Below are 24,079 nucleotides of genomic sequence, written 5' to 3' on the forward strand. Positions count from 1 at the left end.
GTGTGTGTGTGTGTGTGTGTGTGTGTGTGTGTGTGTGTGTGTGTGTGTGTGTGTGTGTGTGTGTACACACCTGCTTTATAAAGGTGAAGTCTCTCTGGATAGTGACCTCGTACTTCTCCTTCTACGGTGAAGTTCCTGCTCAGCTCCTTCTCTGTCTCCTTCACATGTCTCACTGTTAGCGCCCTCTGCTGAGAGGAGAGGGAGGAAGGGGAAAGGGAGAAGGAAAGAGAGATGAAAACAGGACAGCTTGGGCAGCAACCCAATTTAATTTGGCCCCTAAGGTTGAAAAAAATGTTAAAAAATTGTTATTGATCTTTTTTTTTTGTTAAAATTGTTATTATAGGTTGAGATGAGGTAAAGATATATATTTAAAAGGTACAATGCAGCCCTTTATATCTCAATACCAAATCATTTCTGGGTAATTATTAAAAGTGTAATATGCAGAAATTGCTCCGCCATTTCCTGGTTACTAAACTTCTAGTCGCCTAATTTCAGTTTGTGACAAAACAAGCAAGTCTATTGTAGATAATCATTGTACCATCTAAACCGCTGTGAAAAATCTTTTACGTAACCAAAAATATTGTAATTTCAGCTGTTTGAAGCAAAACAAAACCGAAAATAAAGTGCGGGAAACATAGAAATAGAGCACATAGAAGAGAACTAACGGTTCTTAGACTTTTAATGAGAATTACATAGACCCACCCACTTTGGAACCAGGCACACCCACTGGGTTTTCCCCACAAAAGGGCTTCAATTTCAGACAGAAATACTCCTCAGATCATGCGGTTTAATCAGCTTCTTGATATGCCACACCTGTCAGGTGACTGGATTATCTTGGCAAAAGAGAAATGCTCACTAACAGGGGTGTAAAAAAATTTGTGCTCAAAATTTCAAGCTTTTTGTGTGTATGGAACATTTCAGGTATATTTTATTTCAGATCATGAAACATGGGACCAACATTTTACATGTGTTATATCTTTGTTCAGTATAGAAACCCCTCATTGTCAGTATTGGTTGTTGGTCTAGTTCAGAAATGGAGGCGAGCCCAGTACTATTTTAATAGCAGTATTCTCAAGTTAATATCTGGATAAGGACATTGAGAGTTTCCCCTCATCCCTGTATATAGCCTTGTTATATTGTTTTACTTTTTATTTAGTAAATGTTTTCTTAACTCTTCTTGAACTGCATTGTTGGTTAAGGGCTTGTAAGTAAAGCATTTCACGGTAAAGTCTACACTTGTTGTATTCGGCGCATGTGACAAATAAAGTTTGATTTGAATGTAGAGCGCCCCCATCTGGCAGGTGTATGGATCAGCTGGCCATGGCGCTCCAGGTTATCAGTGGTCAGGGAGTATCGTTGCTGAAGGAAGAGATCATACACACGTGTGTCTGTGACCGAAGGGGCTTTGAACATGAATCTCCTGGCGTAACAAGACTTTGTTAGCTCATTACGCTCAAAGGTTGAAGTTAGAGTACACATCAAGTAGTTCAACTCGATTGGATTATAAGGCATTAACAAGAGGTGAATACAGTTGTGAAACACGGACTGGATAGATGAAAATAATATGGAGAGAAACCTGACAGAAAAATTGCTTACAATTCCAAGTAGCTTTAGATCTGCTACGGAGAGAGGGAAGGGTACAACTTTAGTGCAGGGATTATCAACTGGATTCAGCCTCGGGCCGAGCAGGAACATATAATTACAAATCATTTGAAACAGATATAATATTTTATGAAAAAAAAAGATCATTTCAAACCTTGTTTCCATTTTGATTACGCTCTTTCTATTATGTGTGGAAATACTTGGAAACAGATGAAATTAAAATCACTTGGAGCTGATTTCCTGGTGTTTTTACAGTCTTATGTACAACAATGAAAATTAATAAATGTATATATTTTCCTCAGAAAACTGTGTGGGTGGGGGGGGCTGTCTCACCTCGTCTATCCAGGAGTACTTCTTGCGGCAGCTCTTGGGTTCAGACAGCCTCTGGTTCCTCCTCTAGCAGGTTCAGCATGTCTATAATACAGGGGTGGGGGGGGTCTATGACCACCCAGAATGACCTGACAGTGGAAGGCAACTCCAGTCCTCGAGGGACTGATTGGTGCCACAGGTCTGCCCCAGCTCCAGCCAACACACCTGACTCCAATAATCACATCTAATCATGATGTTCGTTTTAGAATGACATTAGTTTAATCAGCTGTGTTTGCTGGGGATGGGGGGGAAAGTGTGACACCAAATCAGGCCCTAGAGGACTGGAGTTGCTCTACCCTATCAGGTCGTTCAGGGTGGTCATGGACTGGGCTCTGCTCAACAGCGCCCCCTGTTACTGGTCCTCCACACTCACAGACTGCTGCACAATATCCTGTTATACAGAGAATAAATGTTTTTGATAACATTACAACCATATGGATATAATTGTAGACAATATACAGATTAGTAAGACAGATGTTGAGAATGAGACATAGACATGGGCATTATTCCAAAGATCAGGTCTCATGCATGATCTGTTAAATGTATATAGAGCTAGAATCATCAACAAATCCTTGGTTTGTTACCTGTGAGCATTGAGAATCTCTGCGATTGGACAGTGCAGGCGACAGCGCTCTCAGGTTCGTGACGTCACCCACGTCAGTCGCAACGTTCATTTTTTCATGAGCGCAATGTCTATATGCAACTATATGTGTTTAGGGGTCAGGATATGTTAACTGGCAATGGAGAAAGGAAATGGGGAACCCAGCTACAGTGTATCTGCTTCACACTCATTTACATTACGCCCGTGAATGACTGATGGGCTAAGTTGTCATGAGAGGCCTTCGGAGAGATTGACCTGTGTTCTTGGCGTCAGAGTCAGTAGGCGAGATGAGGTTCCTGTTGTAGGGGGAGGTGGGTCTCTGGTTACGGGGGGGGGGGGGGGGGGGGGGTCTTGGGGGGGTTTCTTGCGGCCCACCTTGGTGCTGTGGGATCTCAGGGTTTCCATCTCCTCCTGGGCCGAGGTCTGTACCTCTGCAGCACTCTGGGCTCTCGTCTGCAGCAGCTCCTACAGCATATCGGGAGGGGGCTGCATTAGGCAGGGAGGGGGCTACATTAGGCAGGCAGGGCCACGCAGAGCGAGACAGGGGAACTTGGGTGTAGTTGAACCCTAGACGCTGATCTTGGGTCAGTTTATCATTTCCAATCTTTTGACTGGTACTGTATGTGTACGGTACCTGTTAACGGGCATCCTGGGAAGTGGTTTTGTATGTTATTGCTGTAAGAGCGAATTGCCTAGCATGCGCTAACTGTAATGGTCACACTGTCTCCCTGCTAATTCACAGCTATTTCCATGCTAATTAACAGACGTATCACGAATCTACAGCCATCAACATACTGTTGTCCTGCGCATCTAATGTGTTTCCTTGTGTCTATCGTCAGGTATTTGGAGTATGGGGAGGAGCACAGAGAGAGACACAGCTGCATGTGAGCTCTCACATTTTACAACATGTTTTTTTTACAAAAGGATAGATCTGGAGTTAGATAAACTTGGATATTTCGGTAGGGACATATGCAGGATGCTACCCTACACAGCATGGCCTTAGCTCCAGATCAAAACTCCAAACCTACAACCTAATTTTGGCTAAAATGAACTGGAGGGATTACTGCTTTCCTTTTTCCAAGCTATATTGAGGTTGCTCTAGCAAACAAACAGCAGAGACCTGAGGAGACCATCCAATCTGGAACTGAGCTTGCTAGGACAGACCAGATACAACTTCAATGAGCACGGAGGTGTGAAGTGAGAGGTGTCGAAGCCTTTGGGCCCAACAAGTGGCCGTTCTGCTGCCCTGCTGCTTGGATTCCAACTGGCGATCTGTTTACTGTCCGTCCTGGCCTGTCTCCCCCTGTCTGGTACAGGTACCCCCACCACACTCTCCCCTCTCTGTTCCCCGTCTGTCCTGGCCTGTCTCCCCCTGTCTGGTACAGGTACCCCCACCACACTCCCCCCTCTATGTTCCCCGTCTGTCCTGGCCTGTCTCCCCCTGTCTGGTACAGGTACCCCCACCACACTCTCCCCTCTCTGTTCCCCGTGTGTCCTGGCATGTCTCCCCCTGTCTGGTACAGGTACCCCCACCACACTCTCCCCTCTCTGTTCCCCACCTGTCCTGACCTGTCTCCCCCTGTCTGGTACAGGTACCCCCACCACACTCCCCCCTCTCTCCCTGGCCTGTCTCCCCCTGTCTGGTACAGGTACCCCCACCACACTCCTCCCTCTCTCCCTGGCCTGTCTCCCCCTGTCTGGTACAGGTACCCCCACCACACTCCCCCCTCTCTGTTCCCCGTCTGTCCTGGCCTGTCTCCCCCTGTCTGGTACAGGTACCCTCACCACACTCCCCCCTCTCTGTTCCCCGTCTGTCCTGGCCTGTCTCCCCCTGTCTGGTACAGGTACCCCCACCACACTCCCCCCTCTCTGTTCCCCATCTGTCCTGGCCTGTCTCCCCCTGTCTGGTACAGGTACCCCCACCACACTCCCCCCTCTCTGTTCCCCGTATGTCCTGGCCTGTCTCCCCCTGTCTATACAGGTACCCCCACCACACTCACCCCTCTCTCCCTGGCCTGTCTCCCCCTGTCTGGTACAGGTACCCCCACACACTCCTCCCTCTCTCCCTGGCCTGTCTCCCCCTGTCTGGTACAGGTACCCCCACCACACTCCCCCCTCTCTCCCTGGCCTGTCTCCCCCTGTCTGGTACAGGTACCCCCACCACACTCCCCCATCTCTGTTTACTGTCTGTCCTGGCCTGTCTCCCCCTGTCTGGTACAGGTACCCCCACCACACTCCCCCCTCTCTGTTCCCCGTATGTCCTGGCCTGTCTCCCCCTGTCTGGTACAGGTACCCCCACCACACTCCCCCCTCTCTGTTCCCCATCTGTCCTGGCCTGTCTCCCCCTGTCTGGTACAGGTACCCCCACCACACTCCCCCCTCTCTGTTCCCCGTATGTCCTGGCCTGTCTCCCCCTGTCTGGTACAGGTAACCCCACCACACTCCCCCCTCTCTGTTCGGCTAAGTTGTATATAAACTTCTGACTTCAACTGTACATATATATACATATATAAAAGCTGAAATCAATATTATCTATATTCTCCAGATAATATTGATTTACTGCCTAACAATAATACTAATTAGAATTATGTTATTGAGGACTGGCCAGTAACACATGAATTATTTATTAATAATTGAACCCTTAATTCAGGTCGAATATATTGATATACGGCATAATAAAGGCCTTATTTACTACTTTTATATATATATATATATATATATATATATGTATATATATATATTACACACACTTATATATACACACACTTATAAACTACTTAATAGTGGCTAATATGTAAAGCTTGTAGCACACTCTATATGTGTTCACAACATTTTAATGAATAAACCCACTCTATATGTGTTCACAACATTTTAATGAATAAACCCACTCTATATGTGTTCACAACATTTTAATGAATAAACCCACTCTATATGTGTTCACAACATTTTAATGAATAAACCCACTCTATATGTGTTCACAACATTTTAATGAATAAACCCACTCTATATGTGTTCACAACATTTTAATGAATGAAACCCACTCTATATGTGTTCACAACATTTTAATGAATAAACCCACTCTATATGTGTTCACAACATTTTAATGAATAAACCCACTCTATATGTGTTCACAACATTTTAATGAATAAACCCACTCTATATGTGTTCACAACATTTTAATGAATAAACCCACTCTATATGTGTTCACAACATTTTAATGAATCAACCCACTCTATATGTGTTCACAACATTTTAATGAATCAACCCACTCTATATGTGTTCACAACATTTTAATGAATAAACCCACTCTATATGTGTTCACAACGTTTTAATGAATCAACCCACTCTATATGTGTTCACAACATTTTAATGAATAAACCCACTCTATATGTGTTCACAACATTTTAAAGAATAAACCCACTCTATATGTGTTCACAACATTTTAATGAATCAACCCACTCTATATGTGTTCACAACATTTTAATGAATAAACTTCAACCAAAGTTTTACAATGCGGTGCCTTCTTTAGGAAAGGTTAAAATGTGTATTTAAAGCATAGTGTTAACCATGCTTTTAATTGATAGGAAAGATAGAAGACGAGACAAGAAAGACAGTAGACGTTTTACACGGCAGTCATTTAGCAGACGATCTTATCCAGTCGGGCTGTGGCACTAAACCACAAGACCACTGCAGGCCGCTCCATAAAGACATTTGATTTTTCATTATTATACAACTTTCATAGCAAAAGGATTTGTCATTTCTCAAATATTAAAAGGGCAATCTGGGAATGGTACACCCATTTTCTAATTTATAAATTAGACACACTCCAGCTAAAAAAATAATAATAATAAATTTAAAAAAATTATTGTTGAAACAATATCTATCCCAATTAATGTACACCCACTTAAGGGTATAACATATATGTTTTGTGCAAATTAGTGGTTAGACGACCAATAGAGAACAGAAGGGGAAAAGCCCCTCCCACTTGTGCCATGTCATGACTTACTTGAACTTGAGATGTGCCTTTTGTTAAATAAATAACGTGATAAAGGAGATGAAAATGAGACTAAAGTGCCTCTTTAATGATATATAGCCATTCATTCTTGAAGAATGTAACTTAAAATGTCTCATGAGCTGTCCTACTTCACCACAAGCCAAAATATAAGCTTGTTTTAATATCTTTTTTATAAACAATGTAATTGTAAAAAACAGTCATTGTTTCCAAACCGCTGTCTATGAATTTAAGAGATACATTTCTTTAGCCTCTATCCCTAAGCTTTTTACAAAACAATGTCAGGGTCACTGTTTGTTTGAATCCCATACTGCCCCTTTAATAAATAAGTAAATATATTTCAGGTTATCCATCTTCACAAATAAATCAAGACAACAGTAAGGCCCATTGAAAACAACACTCACTCAGCAAGATGTGCCCAGGGAAAAGTGAACACACAATATACTAGATAGCCTATTGCTGCATATCCTATCTCCTTCCCAACTCTCGTTCTTCCAGAGCACGCCAGCCATTACTTTAAAAGATACATCTCCCGAACGAATAGCACTTGCACTCAGACTGCCAATTCAACCTTGCCCTTGACTGCATCACGGAAAGAATTTAAATGGTAAGAAACATCAGAATGAACAAGGTGCTCAGCAAATAAAGGGAGCTGAACAAACTGTGCCCATGATCAAAAATGGATTCGTAGGGGTAGGGGTAAGGGTGGGGGTAAGGGTAGGGGTAAGGGTAGGGGTAAGGGTAGGGGTTGGGGTCGACAGTAGTTGTTGGGCCATCAGAACATATGTAATCGCTGTCAGCATCTACCCCACTGGAGGTAAATTGGACAAAGCCTGGCTTGTCGGTCCTGATATGGCCGTCGATCCAGGACTGGTAACGGGACACTCTGGTGTAGATCCCAGGGAGATTGGGCCGAGCGCAGCCTTGACCCCAACTAACAACCCCAGACTGGACCCAGACAGAGTTCTGTTGGATCACCATTGGACCTCCTGAGTCACCCTGAGAAGATGGAGCAAGGTCATTAAAAGAAGGATCTAGGAAATTAAATGGAACGGGGCCCAGTTTTTCAAAACTTATCAGATCAGATTTCTGCAATCTGATCGGATTAAAAAGCATAGAAATGTAATGAGTAGAACAGAGGTATCATTGACCTGAATGGGGACGCCCGTTCTATTCATTCTATTTCTATGCATTTAATCCTGTCCGCTTGCCAAAATCCGAATCGATAACTTTTGAAAAACTGGGCACTGTCGTAGAACAAGATGAGTTAGTGTGAACTTTACCTGACATGAGTCCTTGCCCCCTGCCAGATCACCAGCACAGAGCATGTTGTCTGTGATTGAGCCTGCCCCATTGAGGCAGTCACACTGTCTGTTCCCCACAACTGAAACCTCCACTTCTTGCAGATCCTGGGGGGATGGGAGGGGAACTGAAGGAAATAAAGGAAGACAAGTGATGGGAGATTAAAAATGGGAGGTAACAACTTTATGACAGTTTTCATCAGGTTGTCAATTTCCATCAGAATAAGAAGAAATTCATGTGCACCTGCATTGTGACCACTGGGGGGCACTGTTTCACATAAAACATCATCTCATCAACATCTCCTACAATGGATCATGAATGTGTCCTCACCTCCTTCATTGACGTTGCCCCAGCCGGTCACCCAGCTATCAGTACCATTGTTGAAAACACTATCACTTGCTGCCAGACAGACGGGTCGGATGTAGTTTGTGAAGTTGACTGGTGAGGAGAGTCTGAGCAGAGCGATGTCGTTGTCCTTTGTTAAATCGTTGTAATCTGGATGTATAATGATCTCAGCCACAGTTCTGGACACTTCGTTGGGGTTAATCCCCTCCAGGGTCTGTAGACCAAGGCTAACGTTCCAACCATTTGGGTCTGAGCTTTGTTGGAACGAAAAATGTAATTAAATTAAGATGGATCAAAGTGATGAAATATAAGATTAACATGGAATTAATAGACAGTTACATTTTGGAAAAGTTATTTCAAGAGTTGCGCTCAGCTGCATCACAAATAACTGACATAATTATTTATTTGTAATACAACTTTTATGTCCCCTTGTATCTCACGCTAACTCACCTAGAGAAGCAGTGGGCTGCAGACATCACCCACGCCTTGTTGACGAGGGACCCACCGCAAACATGTCCGTCAGAAGTTTGGAGACTTGCCTGCCAGGGCCAACTTCCTGCAGGGGCATTTTCTCCTCCCACTATTTTGTTGTTGAGTGGAGGGGTGCCACACACTAACATAAAAATAGAGATTATTGGAATTAAATACTCCACATTTGCCATTGGTATTAGATCAACAATTTATATTGGAAATCTATAGTGTGGTATCTGCACCGGGATTTCAGCCAAACTGACTTTAGATGAAAATACAATGTCAGAAACTCATGTTTATCATTTGGAGGGTTCCACAAGGGTTCTGTAGGAAGGGTGATGGTTCTATGTGGAACCATACTGATCCAAAGAACCCTTTAAGCCTTTCAAAGGTTCTTTGCACTTTGCAGAAAATTATTATTTCCTCTTTTGAAGGGGCGGTGGCTCATTAGAATATTTTGGGGAGTGGTTTGCTCACAGCTGTTTTTGTGAATGTGTGAGTGAGTGTGTCATGCCAGTTTATCTAATCTGTTGTGTTATGCAATTACATGTTATAAATGTGACCTAAGGCCAGAAAACCACGGGAAGAGGCGACCTGGCACGCAGGCCGGGCTTGTCATTTTGGAAGCATGTCAACAGTGGGCGGCTCGTTACTGAGTTTCCCGAATTCCCACACACAGATGGAATTCTTGTCTGGGGCTCAGGTGAGTCAAAAAGTGGGGCGCAATATGCAAACAGACTGCGAAATATATACTTTCTCCTTTGAGTCAAGTAAAGGTGAGAAAAATGCATGTTACGCGCCTGAAAACCCGGAGCAGATGACGGATAGTGAATTTGAAATTTGATCCTGACAAAAGTGAGTATGATTCGTGGAGAACGTGGATCCATGCCTTTTGGCCGATCCATTTGTGGTGAAGAAGTAGTTGTGTTCTGTCAATTCGATCAGAGTATCCAGAGGTGAACTTTTTGTGCTGTTCATATGGCATTTCAAGACTCCAAGACCAAAGCGTTGACCTGCTTTTGTTCCGAACCCACTATGGTGTTTGGGGATAGTGGTATATAGAGTATGTAGGGTTAGAGGTTAGAGGACGGTTTCCTTTTTACCCAATTCCCCTTTGCCCTTTTGTTGTGAATAAATGTGCAATTTTCAAACTTTGAAAGGATACAATAAGTAACGAGGCCTCTACTCTGCCGGAAAGCCAGACCAAGATTACATGTTATATACACTGAGTGTACAAAACATTAGGAACACCTGCTTTTTACATGCTATAGACTGACCAGGTGAATCCATGTGAAAGCTTTCATTCCATATTGATGTCACTTGTTAAATCCACTTCAATCAGTGTGGATGAAGGGGAGGAGAGCAGTTAAAGAAGGATTTTTAAGCCTTGAGGCAATTCAAATCTAATCTAATTTTATTGTCACATTAACCGAATACAATGGTTCACCTTACCGAGAATTTTCTTTTTAATTTTTAATTTATTTAACCAGCAAGTCAGTTAAGAACAAATTCGTATTTACAATGACGGCCTACCAGGGAACAGTGGGGTTAACTGCCTTGTTCAGGGGCAGAACAACAGATTTTTACCTTGTCAGCTCAGGGATTCAATCCAGCAACCTTTCGGTTACTGGCCCAATACTCTAACCACTAGGCTACCTGCTTACTTACAAGGCCTTAACCAACAATGCCATTCAATAAATAGAGTTAAGAAAATATTTCTAAATGAACAAAAGTTTTTAAAAAATGCAAAAAATAACACAATAAATTAACAATAACGAGACTATATACAGGGGGTACCGGTACCGAGTCAATGTGCTGGGTAAAGGTTGGCCGAGGTAATTTGTACATGTAGGTAGGGATAAAGTGACTATGGATAGATAATAAACAGCGAGTAGCAGCAGTGTAAAATGTAAATAGTCCGGGTGGCCATTTCATTAATTGTTCAGGAGTCTTTTGTCAAGGGGGTAGAAGCTGTTCAGGAACCTTTTGGACCTGGACTTGGCACTCCTGTACCGCTTGCCGTGCGGTAGCAGAGAGAACAGTCTATGACTTGGGTGGCTGGAGTCTTTGCCAATGTTTTAGGGCCTTCCTCAGACACGCCTAGTATTTAGGTCCTGGATGGCAGGAAGCTTGGCCCCAGTGATGTGCTGGGCCGTATGCACTACCCTCTGTAGGGCCTTACGGTCAGATGCCGAGCATTAGCCATACCAGGCGGTGATGCAACCGGTCAAGATGCTCTCAATGCTGCAGCTGTAGAACTTTTTGAGGATCTGGGGGGGACACATGCCAAATCTTTTCAGTCTCCTGGGGAGGAAAAGTTGTTGTTGTGCCCTCTTCATGACTGTCTTGGTGTGTCTGGACCATGTTACATACATCCTTAGTGACGGGGACACCGAAGAACTTGAAGCTCTCGACCCGCTCCACTAAAGCCCAGGGGGCATGCTCGGCCCTTAATTACCTGTAGACCACGATCAGCTCCTTTCTCTGGCTGACGTTGAGGGAGAGGATGTTGTCATGGCACCACAGTGCCTTGTCACTGACCTCCTCCCCTACCTCACACTCAACGTCAACAAAACTAAGGAGATGATTGTGGACTTCAGGAAACAGCAGAGGGAACGCCCCCCTATCCACATCGATGTAACAGTAGTGGAGAGGGTAGTACGTTTTAAGTTCCTCGGCGTACACATCACAGACAGACTGAATTGGTCCACCCACACAGACAGCATCGTGAAGAAGGCGCAGCAGCGCCTCTTCAACCTCAGGAGGCTGAAGAAATTCGGCTTGTCACCAAAAGCACTCACAAACTTCTACAGATGCACAATCGAGAGCATCCTGTCGGGCTGTATCACCGCCTGGTACGGCAACTGCTCCGCCCACAACCGTAAGGCTCTCCAGAGGGTAGTGAGGTCTGCAGGACACCTACATCACCCGATGTCACAGGAAGGCCATAAAGATCATCAAGGACAACAACCACCCGAGCCACTGCCTGTTCACCCCACTATCATCCAGAAGGCGAGGTCAGTACAGGTGCATCAAAGCTGGGACCGAGAGACTGAAAAACAGCTTCTATCTCAAGGCCATCAGACTGTTAAACAGCCACCACTAACATTGAGTGGCTGCTGCCAACACACTGACTCAACTCCAGCCACTTTAATAATGGGAATTGATGGGAAATGATGTAAAATATATCACTAGCCACTTTAAACAATGCTACCTAATATAATGTTTACATACCCTACATTATTCATCCCATATGTATATGTATATACTGTACTCTATATCATCTACTGCATCTTTATGTAATACATGTATCACTAGCCACTTTAACTATGCCACTTTGTTTACATACTCATCTCATATGTATATACTGCACTCAATACCATCTACTGTATCTTGCCTATGCCGCTCTGTACCATCACTCATTCATATATCTTTATGTACATATTCTTTATCCCCTTACACTTGTGTCTATAAGGTAGTAGTTTTGGAATTGTTAGCTAGATTACTTGTTGGTTATTACTGCATTGTCGGAACTAGAAGCACAAGCATTTCGCTACACTCGCATTAACATCTGCTAACCATGTGTATGTGACAAATAACATTTGATTTGATTTGATTTGATTTATAGGCTGTCTCATCGTTGTCAGGGATCAGGCCTATAGCACAGTCGTGTCATCAGCAAACTTGATGATGGTGCTGGTGTCGGGCGCGGCCATGCAGTGAACTGGGAGTACATAAGGGGACTAAGCATGCACCCCTGAGGGGCCCCCGTGTTGACGGTCAACGTGGCAGATGTGTTGTTACCTACCCTTACCACCTAGGTAGGGGTGACCTGTCAGGAAGATCCAGTTGCAGAGGGACGCAAATTTTCACATGGAATAGCCTTAATTTCTCAGAACAAAAATAGACTGATGAGTTTCAGAATAAAGTTCTTTGTTTCTGGCCATTTTGAGCCTGTAATTGAACCCACAAATTCTGATGCTCCAAATGCCCAATTAGTCTAAAGAAGGACAGGTTTATTGCTTCTTTAACCAGAACAACAGTTTTCAGCTGTGATAACATCCTAGCAAAAGTGTTTTCTAATGATCAGATAGCCTTTTAAAATGATTCACTTGGATTAGCTAACATAACGTGCCATTGGAACACAGGAGTGTTGTTTGCTGATAATGGGCCTCTGTACGCCTATGTAGATATTCCATTAAAAAAATCTGCCTTTTCCAACTAGAATAGTAATTTACAACATTAACAATGTCTACACTGTATCTCTGATCAATTTGATGTTATTTTAATGGACAAAAAATGTGCTTTTCTTTCAAAAACGAGGACATTTCTAATTGACCCAAAACTTTTGAACGGTAGTGTATATGACATACTATATGATTAAGATGAGAGATGGTTACAATTCAGTCAGTCAGAGAGGATTGAGAAGTGGATTGAAAAATCCCTAATTGGACTTAATGTAAACTCACCAGTGGCTGATGAAGAGCCAACCGTTGAAGTGATGTCTGCAATAGTAGTAGTTGCTGGAAGGAATAGACAAAGAGGTTAAAAACCAAGCACGAGCACTTCCTGTAAAGCCCTGTAGCCCCAAAATATGATATTTCCTTTTTTTTTTAAACGCTTGTTTGTTACGTTGTATCATGCGGCAACCACCAGTTGATTTTTAAAGTTATTTTGTGACATTTTAAGAGTAATGTGTTGCGTTGTACCATGTAGCAACCACTGGTAGATGTACATTTTGATCGTAATTATTAAACCAGACAGAAACTATGACTGCTACACAATAACAAAACAGGGTTTCAGAATTTAGACTTTTGCTAGTTGTTTGAATGAGGATGTGCTAAGCACCCCCAAAACCATTCTGCTCGTGGTCCACTCAAAATTCATCACCTAGCCAGGAGGTTAATAAACAAATTAGGCACATTTGGGCAGTCTTGATACGACATTTTTTAAACATAAATGCAATGGCTATTTGGATCAGTCTAAAACTTTGCACACACACTGCTGCCATCTAGTGGCCAAAATCTAAATTGCACCTGGCCTTTCTCTTGCATTTCAAAGATGATGATACAAAAAAAATACAAAAGAACGGTTGTATTTTTCTTTGTATAATCTTTTACCAGATCTAATGTGTTAAATTCTCCTACATTCCTTTCACATTTCCACAAACTACAAAGTGTTTCCTTTCAAATGGTACCAAGAAAATGCATATCCCTGCTTCAGGGCCTGAGCTACAGGCAGTTAGATTTGGATATGTCATTTTAGGCGAAAATTTAGAAAAAGGCGAGGATCCTTAAGAAGATTCAATATAATATCAGAAAATTATTCATGATACTTTTACTTTTATATTTTAGCAATTACATTTACTTTTGATACTTAAGTATATTTAAAACCAAATACTGTTAGACTTTTACTCAAGTATTTTACTGGGTTTCACTTTCACTTGTACTTTAGTCATTGTCTATTATTAAGGTATCTTTACTTTTACTCAAGTATTACAATTGGGTACTTTTTCCACCACTGTTTATAAGTCATCTGACTAGGGCTAGCTAATGTTAGCAATCATGGCTACTCAGTACCTACAGTGCCTTGCGAAAGTATTCGTCCCCCTTGAACTTTGCGACCTTTTGCCACATTTCAGGCTTCAAACATAAAGATATAAAACTGTATTTTTTTTGTGAAGAATCAACAACAAGTGGGACACAATCATGAAGTGGAACAACATTTATTGGACATTTCAAACTTTTTTAACAAATCAAAAACTGAAATATTGGGCGTGCAAAATTATTCAGCCCCCTTAAGTTAATACTTTGTAGCGCCACCTTTTGCTGCGATTACAGCTGTAAGTCGCTTGGGGTATGCCTCTATCAGTTTTGCACATCGAGAGACTGACATTTTTTCCCATTCCTCCTTGCAAAACAGCTCGAGCTCAGTGAGGTTGGATGGAGAGCATTTGTGAACAGCAGTTTTCAGTTCTTTCCACAGATTCTCGATTGGATTCAGGTCTGGACTTTGACTTGGCCATTCTAACACCTGGATATGGTTATTTTTGAACCATTCCATTGTAGATTTTGCTTTATGTTTTGGATCATTGTCTTGTTGGAAGACAAATCTCCGTCCCAGTTTCAGGTCTTTTGCAGACTCCATCAGGTTTTCTTCCAGAATGGTCCTGTATTTGGCTCCATCCATCTTCCCATCAATTTTAACCACCTTCCCTGTCCCTGCTGAAGAAAAGCAGGCCCAAACCATGATGCTGTCACCACCATGTTTGACAGTGGGGATGGTGTGTTCAGGGTGATGAGCTGTGTTGCTTTTACGCCAAACATAACGTTTTGCATTGTTGCCAAAAAGTTCAATTTTGGTTTCATCTGACCAGAGCACCTTCTTCCACATGTTTGGTGTGTCTCCCAGGTGGCTTGTGGCAAACTTTAAGCGACACTTTTTATGGATATCTTTAAGAAATGGCTTTCTTCTTGCCACTCTTCCATAAAGGCCAGATTTGTGCAATATACAACTGATTGTTGTCCTATGGACAGAGTCTCCCACCTCAGCTGTAGATCTCTGCAGTTCATCCAGAGTGATCATGGGCCTCTTGGCTGCATCTCTGATCAGTCTTCTCCTTGTATGAGCTGAAGGTTTAGAGGGACGGCCAGGTCTTGGTAGATTTGCAGTGGTCTGATACCCCTTCCATTTCAATATTATCGCTTGCACAGTGCTCCTTGGGATGTTTAAAGCTTGGGAAATCTGTTTGTATCCAAATCCGGCTTTAAACTTCTTCACAATAGTATCTCGGACCTGCCTGGTGTGTTCCTTGTTCTTCATGATGCTCTCTGCGCTTTTAACGGACCTCTGAGACTATCACAGTGCAGGTGCATTTATACGGAGACTTGATTACACACAGGTGGATTGTATTTATCATCATTAGTCATTTAGGTCAACATTGGATCATTCAGAGATCCTCACTGAACTTCTGGAGAGAGTTTGCTGCACTGAAAGTAAAGGGGCTGAATAATTTTGCACGCCCAATTTTTCAGTTTTTGATTTGTTTAAAAAGTTTGAAATATCCAATAAATGTCGTTCCACTTCATGATTGTGTCCCACTTGTTGTTGATTCTTCACAAAAAAATACAGTTTTATATCTTTATGTTTGAAGCCTGAAATGTGGCAAAAGGTCGCAAAGTTCAAGGGGGCCGAATACTTTCGCAAGGTACTGTATATATTGTATTTACTGAAGACAATACTTCTAGAGCGATTCAAACACTTGACATCATCTAAGGTGCATCATCTAAGGTTTTAACCAACAACAAAGTAGATAATTATTAGCTAATTTACTAAATTAAACAATGCATGGAATGTGTGTAGAAATTACACTAAAACACTATGAAAACAGTTGTGTTTTAAAATCTTTCATTCAGAATCACAGATCATCTCGAGTGATATTGTGGCAATATTAATTTAATTTAAGTGTGCATTCCCATGCAATCTTTCTGTAGAATAAAGAAGTACATTGATTTATCTGTGCTAGTTCATTCACTACGAAGTGATCTGATCTCTGCTTGTTTCCTGTTATCTGTAAGTATCACATGAGGGTTTCAAGTCTTCTATAATTCGGTCAGAGTTGAAAAGTGGAATTGGACACGATGTAAACTCACCAGGAAGAGCAGTGGTCACCATACCTTGAGAAACAACAGGGTGGAATCAAGGTCAGCCAAATGAAATTCACATGTAAAATAGTAGCACAATCATCATCAAACAAAGTGGATAAAGTACTTACCCATCATCAACAGAAGCAACACGGAAAGCGTCCTTTGACTCCCCATTGTCAGAAGCTCCTTTTCTGCTCAAATCTAGGAGCAAACACGATTATCATTATCGTCATACCCACGAATATCATTATCCCCTTCTTCAAAACTGGCTTCATTCACAAATATGTTAGACGAGCTCACCTGTTTCTGTGCATTCACCCTTTCTTCTGTGTAGTTCTGTTGGGCTGGCGCTATACTCTTATATACTGTAGACAATGGGGGCATTGACAATGACATCAATGAATAATCTCAAGGACATCTACTGTCATTGTGACAAGTCCACTCACACGAATAGCTAACCTGTTTCTCTGGTTCTTTCCTTTATCCAGTCAGTTGGAATTAGGCATACAGTAAGTCTCTGAATGTTCTGGTAGCAAATACCTACCAAACCGGTTTGAATACATTTTCCACTGTTGATGGGCCATCGGCAGGGCAATTAGGTACACTCTTTAGAAAAAAAGGTTCAAAAATGGTTCTTCGAATGTCCCCATATGAGAACACTATTTGGGGTCTAGGTACAACCCTTTTTGGTTCCAGATAGAACCATTTTTTTAGTTACATGTAGAGTGCTCTGCGGAAAGGGTTCTACATGGAACCCAAAAGGGTTCTTCAAAGAGATCTCCTATGGGGACAGCCGAAGAACACGTTTAGATTCTAGAATTCTAGATAGCACCTTTTTTCCCTGAAGAGTGTATGCTAAGTTAAGGGTCTGTGAGAGGGTTTTGTACATGCAGTAATGTAATGCATTTTTTAAATGCAGAATAGTGTAGATTAATTGGAAGAACAAACCAATATCTTGAAATGTCTTGCTCACATACAGTACCAGTCAAACGTTTGGACACACCTACTTACTCAAAGGTTTTTCTTAATTGTTTTCTATTTTCTACATTGTAGAATAATAGTGAAGGCATCACAATATGAAATAACACATATGGAATTGTGTAGTAACCAAAAAGGTGTTAAACAAATCAAAAAGTATTTTAGATTCTTCAAACTAGCCAACCGTTGCCTTGATGACAGCTTTGACACTCTTTGCATTCTCTCAACCAGCTTCACGTGGAATGCTTTTCCAACAGTCTTGAAGGAGTTCCCACATATGCTGAGCACTTGTTGGATGCTTTAACTTCAGTCTGCGGTCCAACTCATCCCAAACCATCTCAAATGGGTTGAGGTTGGGGGGATTGTGGAGGTCAGGTCATCTGATGCAGTACTCCATCACTCTCCTTCTTGGTCAAATAGCCCTTACACAGCCTGGAGCTGTGTTGGGTCATTGTCCTGTTGAAAAACAAATGATTTCCCCCACTAAGTGAATGCTGAGGTAGACATGCTGGTTAAGTGTGCCTTGAATTCTAAATAAATCCCAGACAGTGTCACCAGCAAAGCACCCCCACACCATCACCCCTCCTCCTCCATGCTTCACGGTGGGAACCACACATGCAGAGATTATCTGTTCACCTACTCTGTCTCACAAAGACACGGTAGTTGGAATCAAAAATCTCAAATTTGGACTCATCAGACCAAAGGACAGATTTCCACCGGTCTAATGTCCATTGCTCTTGTTTCTTGGCCCAAGCAAGTCTCTTCTTATTATTGTTTTTTTTTTGTAGCAATTCGACCATGAAGCACTGATTCACACAGTCTCCTCTGAACAGTTGATGTTGAGATGTGTCTGTTACTTGAACTCTGTGAAGCATTTATTTGGGCTGAAATCTGAGGTGCAGTTAACTCTAATGAACTTGTCTTATGCAGCAGAGGTAACTCTGGGTCTTCCTGTCCTGTGGCGGTCCTCATGAGAGGCAGTTTCAATATAGCCCCTGATGGTTTTTGCAAAGTTCAAAGTTCTTGACTGACCTTCATGTCTTAAAGTAATGATGGACTGTCATTTATCCTTGCCTATTTGAGCTGTTCTTTCCATAATATGGACTTGATCTTTTATCAAATAGGGCTATTTTCTGTATACCACCGCTACCTTGTCACAACCCAACTGATTGGCTAAAACGCATTAGGAAGGAAAGAAATTCCGCAAATTAACTTTGAACAAGGCACACCTGTTAAATTGAAATGTATTCCAGGTGACTACCTCACGAAGCTGGTTGAGAGAATGCCAAGAGTGTGCAAAGCTGTCATCGAGGCAAAGGGTGGCTTTCAATATCCTAAGAATATCAATATTGGTGCCCACCTCTAGAAAATACACTAAAATAAAAGCTTACATTCTCTACGGTCGCTTCATTTAAAACATTTGTTCTTAAATTAAATAAAACATGCTGGAGTATAGAGGCAAAATAAACATCTTAGCTTCACTATACAACTACATATGGTGTTGAGTGTATATAAAATCAAAGTGTATTGGTCAGGTGCACAAGGCAGAGGGAAATGTTTGCATTGTCTTCAACAATGCAGTGCAATCCATTATTATTGTTTTTTTTTGTCATAGCTGTCATCCATGAATGTCAAGATTCTTAACATGAACAAACAATGTCTTCTTAGTCATCGTAGCTACATTTACACCTTATTTACCTGGCTGCAGTACATCTAATTGTTTGTACTATATTGTTCTTAGTCATATACAGTACGTGTATACTGTATTCTAGTCATTGAACACTGGTCACTTAAACATTTTTTTTAACGTAATGTTTTACCCACTTTACATGTATATATACTGTATTCATTGTTTGTTCATGTTAATAAGAATCTTGACATTCTTGGATACCAGCTTTGGGGAAAAAAGAAGAACGATGGATTAGACGTTACATGATGCGTGACAGTGGCTCTCGTAGAGCATGTTGAAGATTATTTGTGTTAACCAGAATACAAACTGAAACACAGCTGTTGCCTAACAAGAGGTAAATTTAGAGGTGTGGGAGGACAAAGGATCAGCATGTTCGCTTGTAACCGCAGCAACCACGTTCAGGTACAGAAGACTTGTAAACAGCTTCCTCCCCCCAGGCCGAGACTGCAGCACAGCTAATCAGATGGTTACCCGGACTATTTGCATTTAACCCCCTCCCCCTTTTTACGATGCTGCTACTCGCTATTTATTTTTTATTTTTATCTATGCATAGTCACTTTACCCCTACCTACATGTACAGTATTACCTAAATTACCTCGACTAACCTGTACCCCCGCACACTGAATCGGTACCCCTGTCCTTATTATTATTTTATTGTTGCTCTTGTATTGTTTACTTTAGTTTATTTAGTAAACATTTTCTTAACTCTTATTTTTCTTTAAAAAGCATTGTTGGTTAAAGGGCTTGTAAACTAGGCATTTCACTGTAAGGTTTAAACCTGTTGTATTCGGTGCGTGTGACATACAATTTTTTATTTTATTTGTTACGCTTTAAGGCTAAGAATGAACATCAAAAATAAACAAGAAAGGCTCGACCCTGATGCATTTTGATTTGTCGCTTTGCCATTCAGAGGCTGAGCTACGACATTCAGAAGTCAGTAGGCAGGTTCCCGTTGACCCAGGTTCATTTGATAAAAGCAATGTCACTAAAAATGAATGCGACATATGTCGTGGGAATGTCAGATCTCTGAGAAATGTACTAGTTCGACAAAAAAAACGATTGATCTGTTGGACATGGTGAATTTCTTTTTCGTCAACTTTGTGAAAAATGGTGATGGAAACGGCGTTGTTGTTTACTATTTTTGAAGGTATGTGTCACGGAGTCTAGTTGATAGGTAATCGACTAGCTGGGCTGTTCCCAGGACTCCGTGTGTAGGCACTTGTACAATGCTTGAACAAGGCTATTGAACTTGACATTGTTGTCTGTCTTTATTCTTTTATCTAACATATCATACTGAAACAGTATGCTGGCAACGTGTTGTCATCACATAACTATAAAGCTCCACATTTCACTCTACATGTCTACTGTTTATGGGACAAAACGACATGGGGACTACGGCAAGATAAATGGATGGAGGTTAGACACCAAGGGGTTTCTTAGTTTGATTCGAGAACGAGACACGTTTCCCCAAACAACCCACATGAAAAATACTATAGCATACTTTAATAAAATACTATAGCATACTTTAATAAAATACTATAGCATACTTTAATAAAATACTATAGCATACTTTAATAAAATACTATAGCATACTATAAAAAAAGACTATAGCATACTTTAATAAAATACTATAGCATACTTTAATAAAATACTATAGCATACTTTAAAAAAAGACTAAGCATACTATAAAAAAAGACTAAGCATACTATAAAAAAAGACTAAGCATACTATAAAAAAGACGAAGCATACTATAAAAAAAATACTATAGCATACTTTAATAAAATACTATAGCATACTATAAAAAAAGACTAAGCATACTATAAAAAAAGACTAAGCATACTATAAAAAAATACTATAGCATACTATAATAAAATACCATAGCATACTATAAAAACATACTATAGCATACTATAAAACATACTATAGTATTCACTGTAGTGTTTTTGCAGGCTTTACTGTAGTCATTTCAGCTAGATGTACTCCATACAACTCATTTATGTGAAATTTCCGTTTTTATTTTTTTAAATACATTTGCAGAAAAGTCAAAAACCTGTTTTTGCTTTGTCATTATTTTTAACATATATTCAGGGAGTCGGGAAGCAGGTGCAATGAAACAGGAACAACACAAAACAAGAACCGCGTATGTTATAGAAACAAACAATACTACCTAGTAACTGATAACAAAAGAGTGCTATATAAAGGGTGTGTTGTACCTTAACAATTGGATGCCAACCCTATGAAAACTTCTGACCCACTGGGAATGTGATGAAATAAATAAAATACGAAATAAATCATTCTCTCTACTATTATTCTGACATTTAAAATATAGTGGTTATCCTAACTGGCCTAAGACAGGGAATTTTTACGAAGATTAAATGTCAGGAATTGTGAAAAATGGAGCTGTATGATGTATGTAAACTTCTGACTTCAACTGTATGTTGGCGTCAGTAAGTGTGTGTGTTTAAGAGTGTCCGTGTAGATGAGTGTGAATGTGTGGGTAGACACCTGTGAATGTGCATAGAGTCCGTGCAGATAGACAGTGTATATAGTCTGTGGGTGAGGGTGGGCAGCCACTGTTTAGCTGTTCAGGAGTCGTCTCCTTCTTTCGGATTGCACTCAATTAGTATTTGGCAGCATTGCCTTTAAAATTGTTTAACTTGGGTCAAACGTTTCGGGTAGCCTTCCACAAGCTTCCCATCGTTATGTTTGGAGGAAAAGGGGGATGCTTGCAGGCCGAAGAACACCATCCCAACCGTGAAGCACGGGGGTGGAAGAATCATGTTGTGGGGGTGCTTTGCTGCATGAGGGACTGGTGCACTTCATAAAATAGATGGCATCATGAGGTAGGAAAATGATGTGGATATATTGAAGCAACATCTCAAGACATCAGTCAAGAAGTTAAAGCTTGGTCACAAATGGGTCTTCCACATGGACAATGACCCCAAGCATACTTCCAAAGTTGTGGCAAAATGGCTTAAGGACAACAAAGTCATGGTATTGGAGTGGCCATCACAAAGCCCTGACCTCAATCCTTTTGAAAATGTGTGGACACAACTGAAAAAGCATGTGCGAGCAAGGAGGCCTACAATCCTGACTCAGTTACACCAGCTCTGTCAGGAGGAATGGGCCAAAATTCACACAACTTATCGTAGGAAGCTTGTGGAAGGCTACCCAAAACGTTTGACCCAAGTTAAACAATTTAAAGGCAATGCTTCTAAATACTAATTGAGTGTATGTAAACGTCTGACCCAATGGGAATGTGATGCAAGAAATAAAAGCTGAAATAAATAATTCTCTCTACTATTATTCAGACATTTCACATTCTTAAAATAAAGTGGTGATCCTAACTGACCAAAGACAGGGAGTTTTTACTTGGATGAAATGTCACAGATTGTGAAAACTGAGTTTAAATGTATTTGGCTAAGGTGTATGTAAACTTCCGACTTCAACTGTACATACGGTTCAGGCACTCCAGTCTCCCTGCACATTGTACCTATGGTACTGGCACTGACCCTGTACTACATGGAAGGGATAGAGCTAAGGTTTTACACTGGCTGTATCCTTTGCACGTCACAAATCATCTCTGAAACCGTATGTACAGTACTACAGCCAGGTAGATAAGGTGGAAATGTATCTACGATGACAAACAATACATTGTTTTGTTCGTGTTAAGAATCTTGATCTTCTTGGATGACAGCTTTGACAAAAGAAAGAACGATGGATTAGACGGTACACGATGCGTGACCAATGCTGACGTATACATGGGTTCAATTCCCCTGAGAAATGAAACCAGAAGATTGGCTCATCATGAGGCTGTACCTTGCTACTAACTTCACACCCCGTCCCCGGAGCATTTTTAAGATTTAGCCATGCTATCAAAAGAAAATGTTCAGTAAAGCTCCAACGTTGTCAAATCAAAGTCACATTTGTCACGTGCCCCGAATACAACAGGTGTAGTAGACCTTACAGTCAAATGCTTACTTACAGGTTCTAACCAATAGTGCGAGAAAAAAATAGGTGTGTGTGTGTGTGTGTGTGTGTGTGCGTGCGTATGTGTGCGTATGTGTGCGTGCGTGTGTGTGTGTGTGTGCGTATGTGTGCGTGCGTGTGCGTGTGTGTGTGCGTGTGCGTGCGCGTGTAAGTAAAGAAATAAAACAACAGTAAAAAGACGTTGTCTCTATAAGGATCTAAATCACACCTGATTAATCCTCTAGCAACTAACATAAAAACATATCAAATTGTATTTGCATTGCACCTTTAACAAATGCATTTTTCCCCTTCTAAATACAGCTTGAATCTCTGCCCTACATTCACAATAGACAACCATGGGTGATAGAGACAAGAGAAAGCTTCACACAGTAGCCAGCATGCAAAAGACACTTAGGTAGACTTAAGGGCAACGGCCGGGATGCCAGCTGAAAAACAATGGTTATGTACAATTTCTAACACCTCGTCATTAACTAGGTTTGAATGTTGTCTTGTTTTAGGGGAACATGTTTAAATGTTTAATTCACAAAATAAAAACAAATGATATCCAAAGAACTAGTATTTAATGGAATGTACAGATCAAATGAAAGCCTAGTTTCAATTAAATTCCAGAAGTCATACACCCACTGTTTGTTTGTCGAATTGATCTCTCAGCACACACAGAACAACTGGTAAGTTTAGGTTTACTGAAAGCATAGTTTCAATGCACAAGTATTGTTAATTAAAAAAGATGTACTTAAAAGTTCCATCTAATTGAAGTGACTGTGTGCTGAGAACCAACAGAACACTTTTAACAATGCTTGTTATGCATCTTAACGTTCAACCAAGGACATCACCTTGACATGCAATACCTCACTGAACCAGAAATACAGCTACCCTGGATTACTGACTGATGATCGATGACGTCTGTGTGAATATGACTGTATGTTTTTGACTCACCACGTTAAAACATGATTGTCTTTAATACCAGGGTTATACGATCAGGTTGTGCATTGACACAAGAATTTGTGCACTGCTTATAAACACAAGTCTTAAATGTGAAGTTTCACCTTACCTCACACCGGAAAATGCTGAGT

The 24,079-nt window shown here is 41.2% G+C and overlaps 1 protein-coding gene across 1 annotated transcript; it reads right to left on the reverse strand.

Annotated features, from left to right (window-relative positions):
- Positions 1–5,619: 5,619 nt before the first annotated feature.
- On the reverse strand, positions 5,620–16,689 carry LOC139376971 (tryptase-like). The gene is made up of 8 exons (XM_071120004.1): positions 16,649–16,689; positions 16,477–16,549; positions 16,355–16,378; positions 13,172–13,225; positions 8,682–8,844; positions 8,217–8,485; positions 7,868–8,013; positions 5,620–7,583 (listed from the first exon to the last, which is right to left on the reverse strand). Exons 2-8 carry the CDS (start codon positions 16,520–16,522, stop codon positions 7,185–7,187), a joined length of 1,101 nt encoding a protein of 366 aa, XP_070976105.1. The 5' UTR covers positions 16,523–16,549; positions 16,649–16,689; the 3' UTR covers positions 5,620–7,184.
- Between the last annotated feature and the right edge of the window lie 7,390 nt (positions 16,690–24,079).

Source organism: Oncorhynchus clarkii, chromosome 20 (genome assembly GCF_045791955.1).
Source record: "Oncorhynchus clarkii lewisi isolate Uvic-CL-2024 chromosome 20, UVic_Ocla_1.0, whole genome shotgun sequence".
In the NCBI taxonomy this organism is placed as follows: domain Eukaryota; kingdom Metazoa; phylum Chordata; class Actinopteri; order Salmoniformes; family Salmonidae; genus Oncorhynchus; species Oncorhynchus clarkii.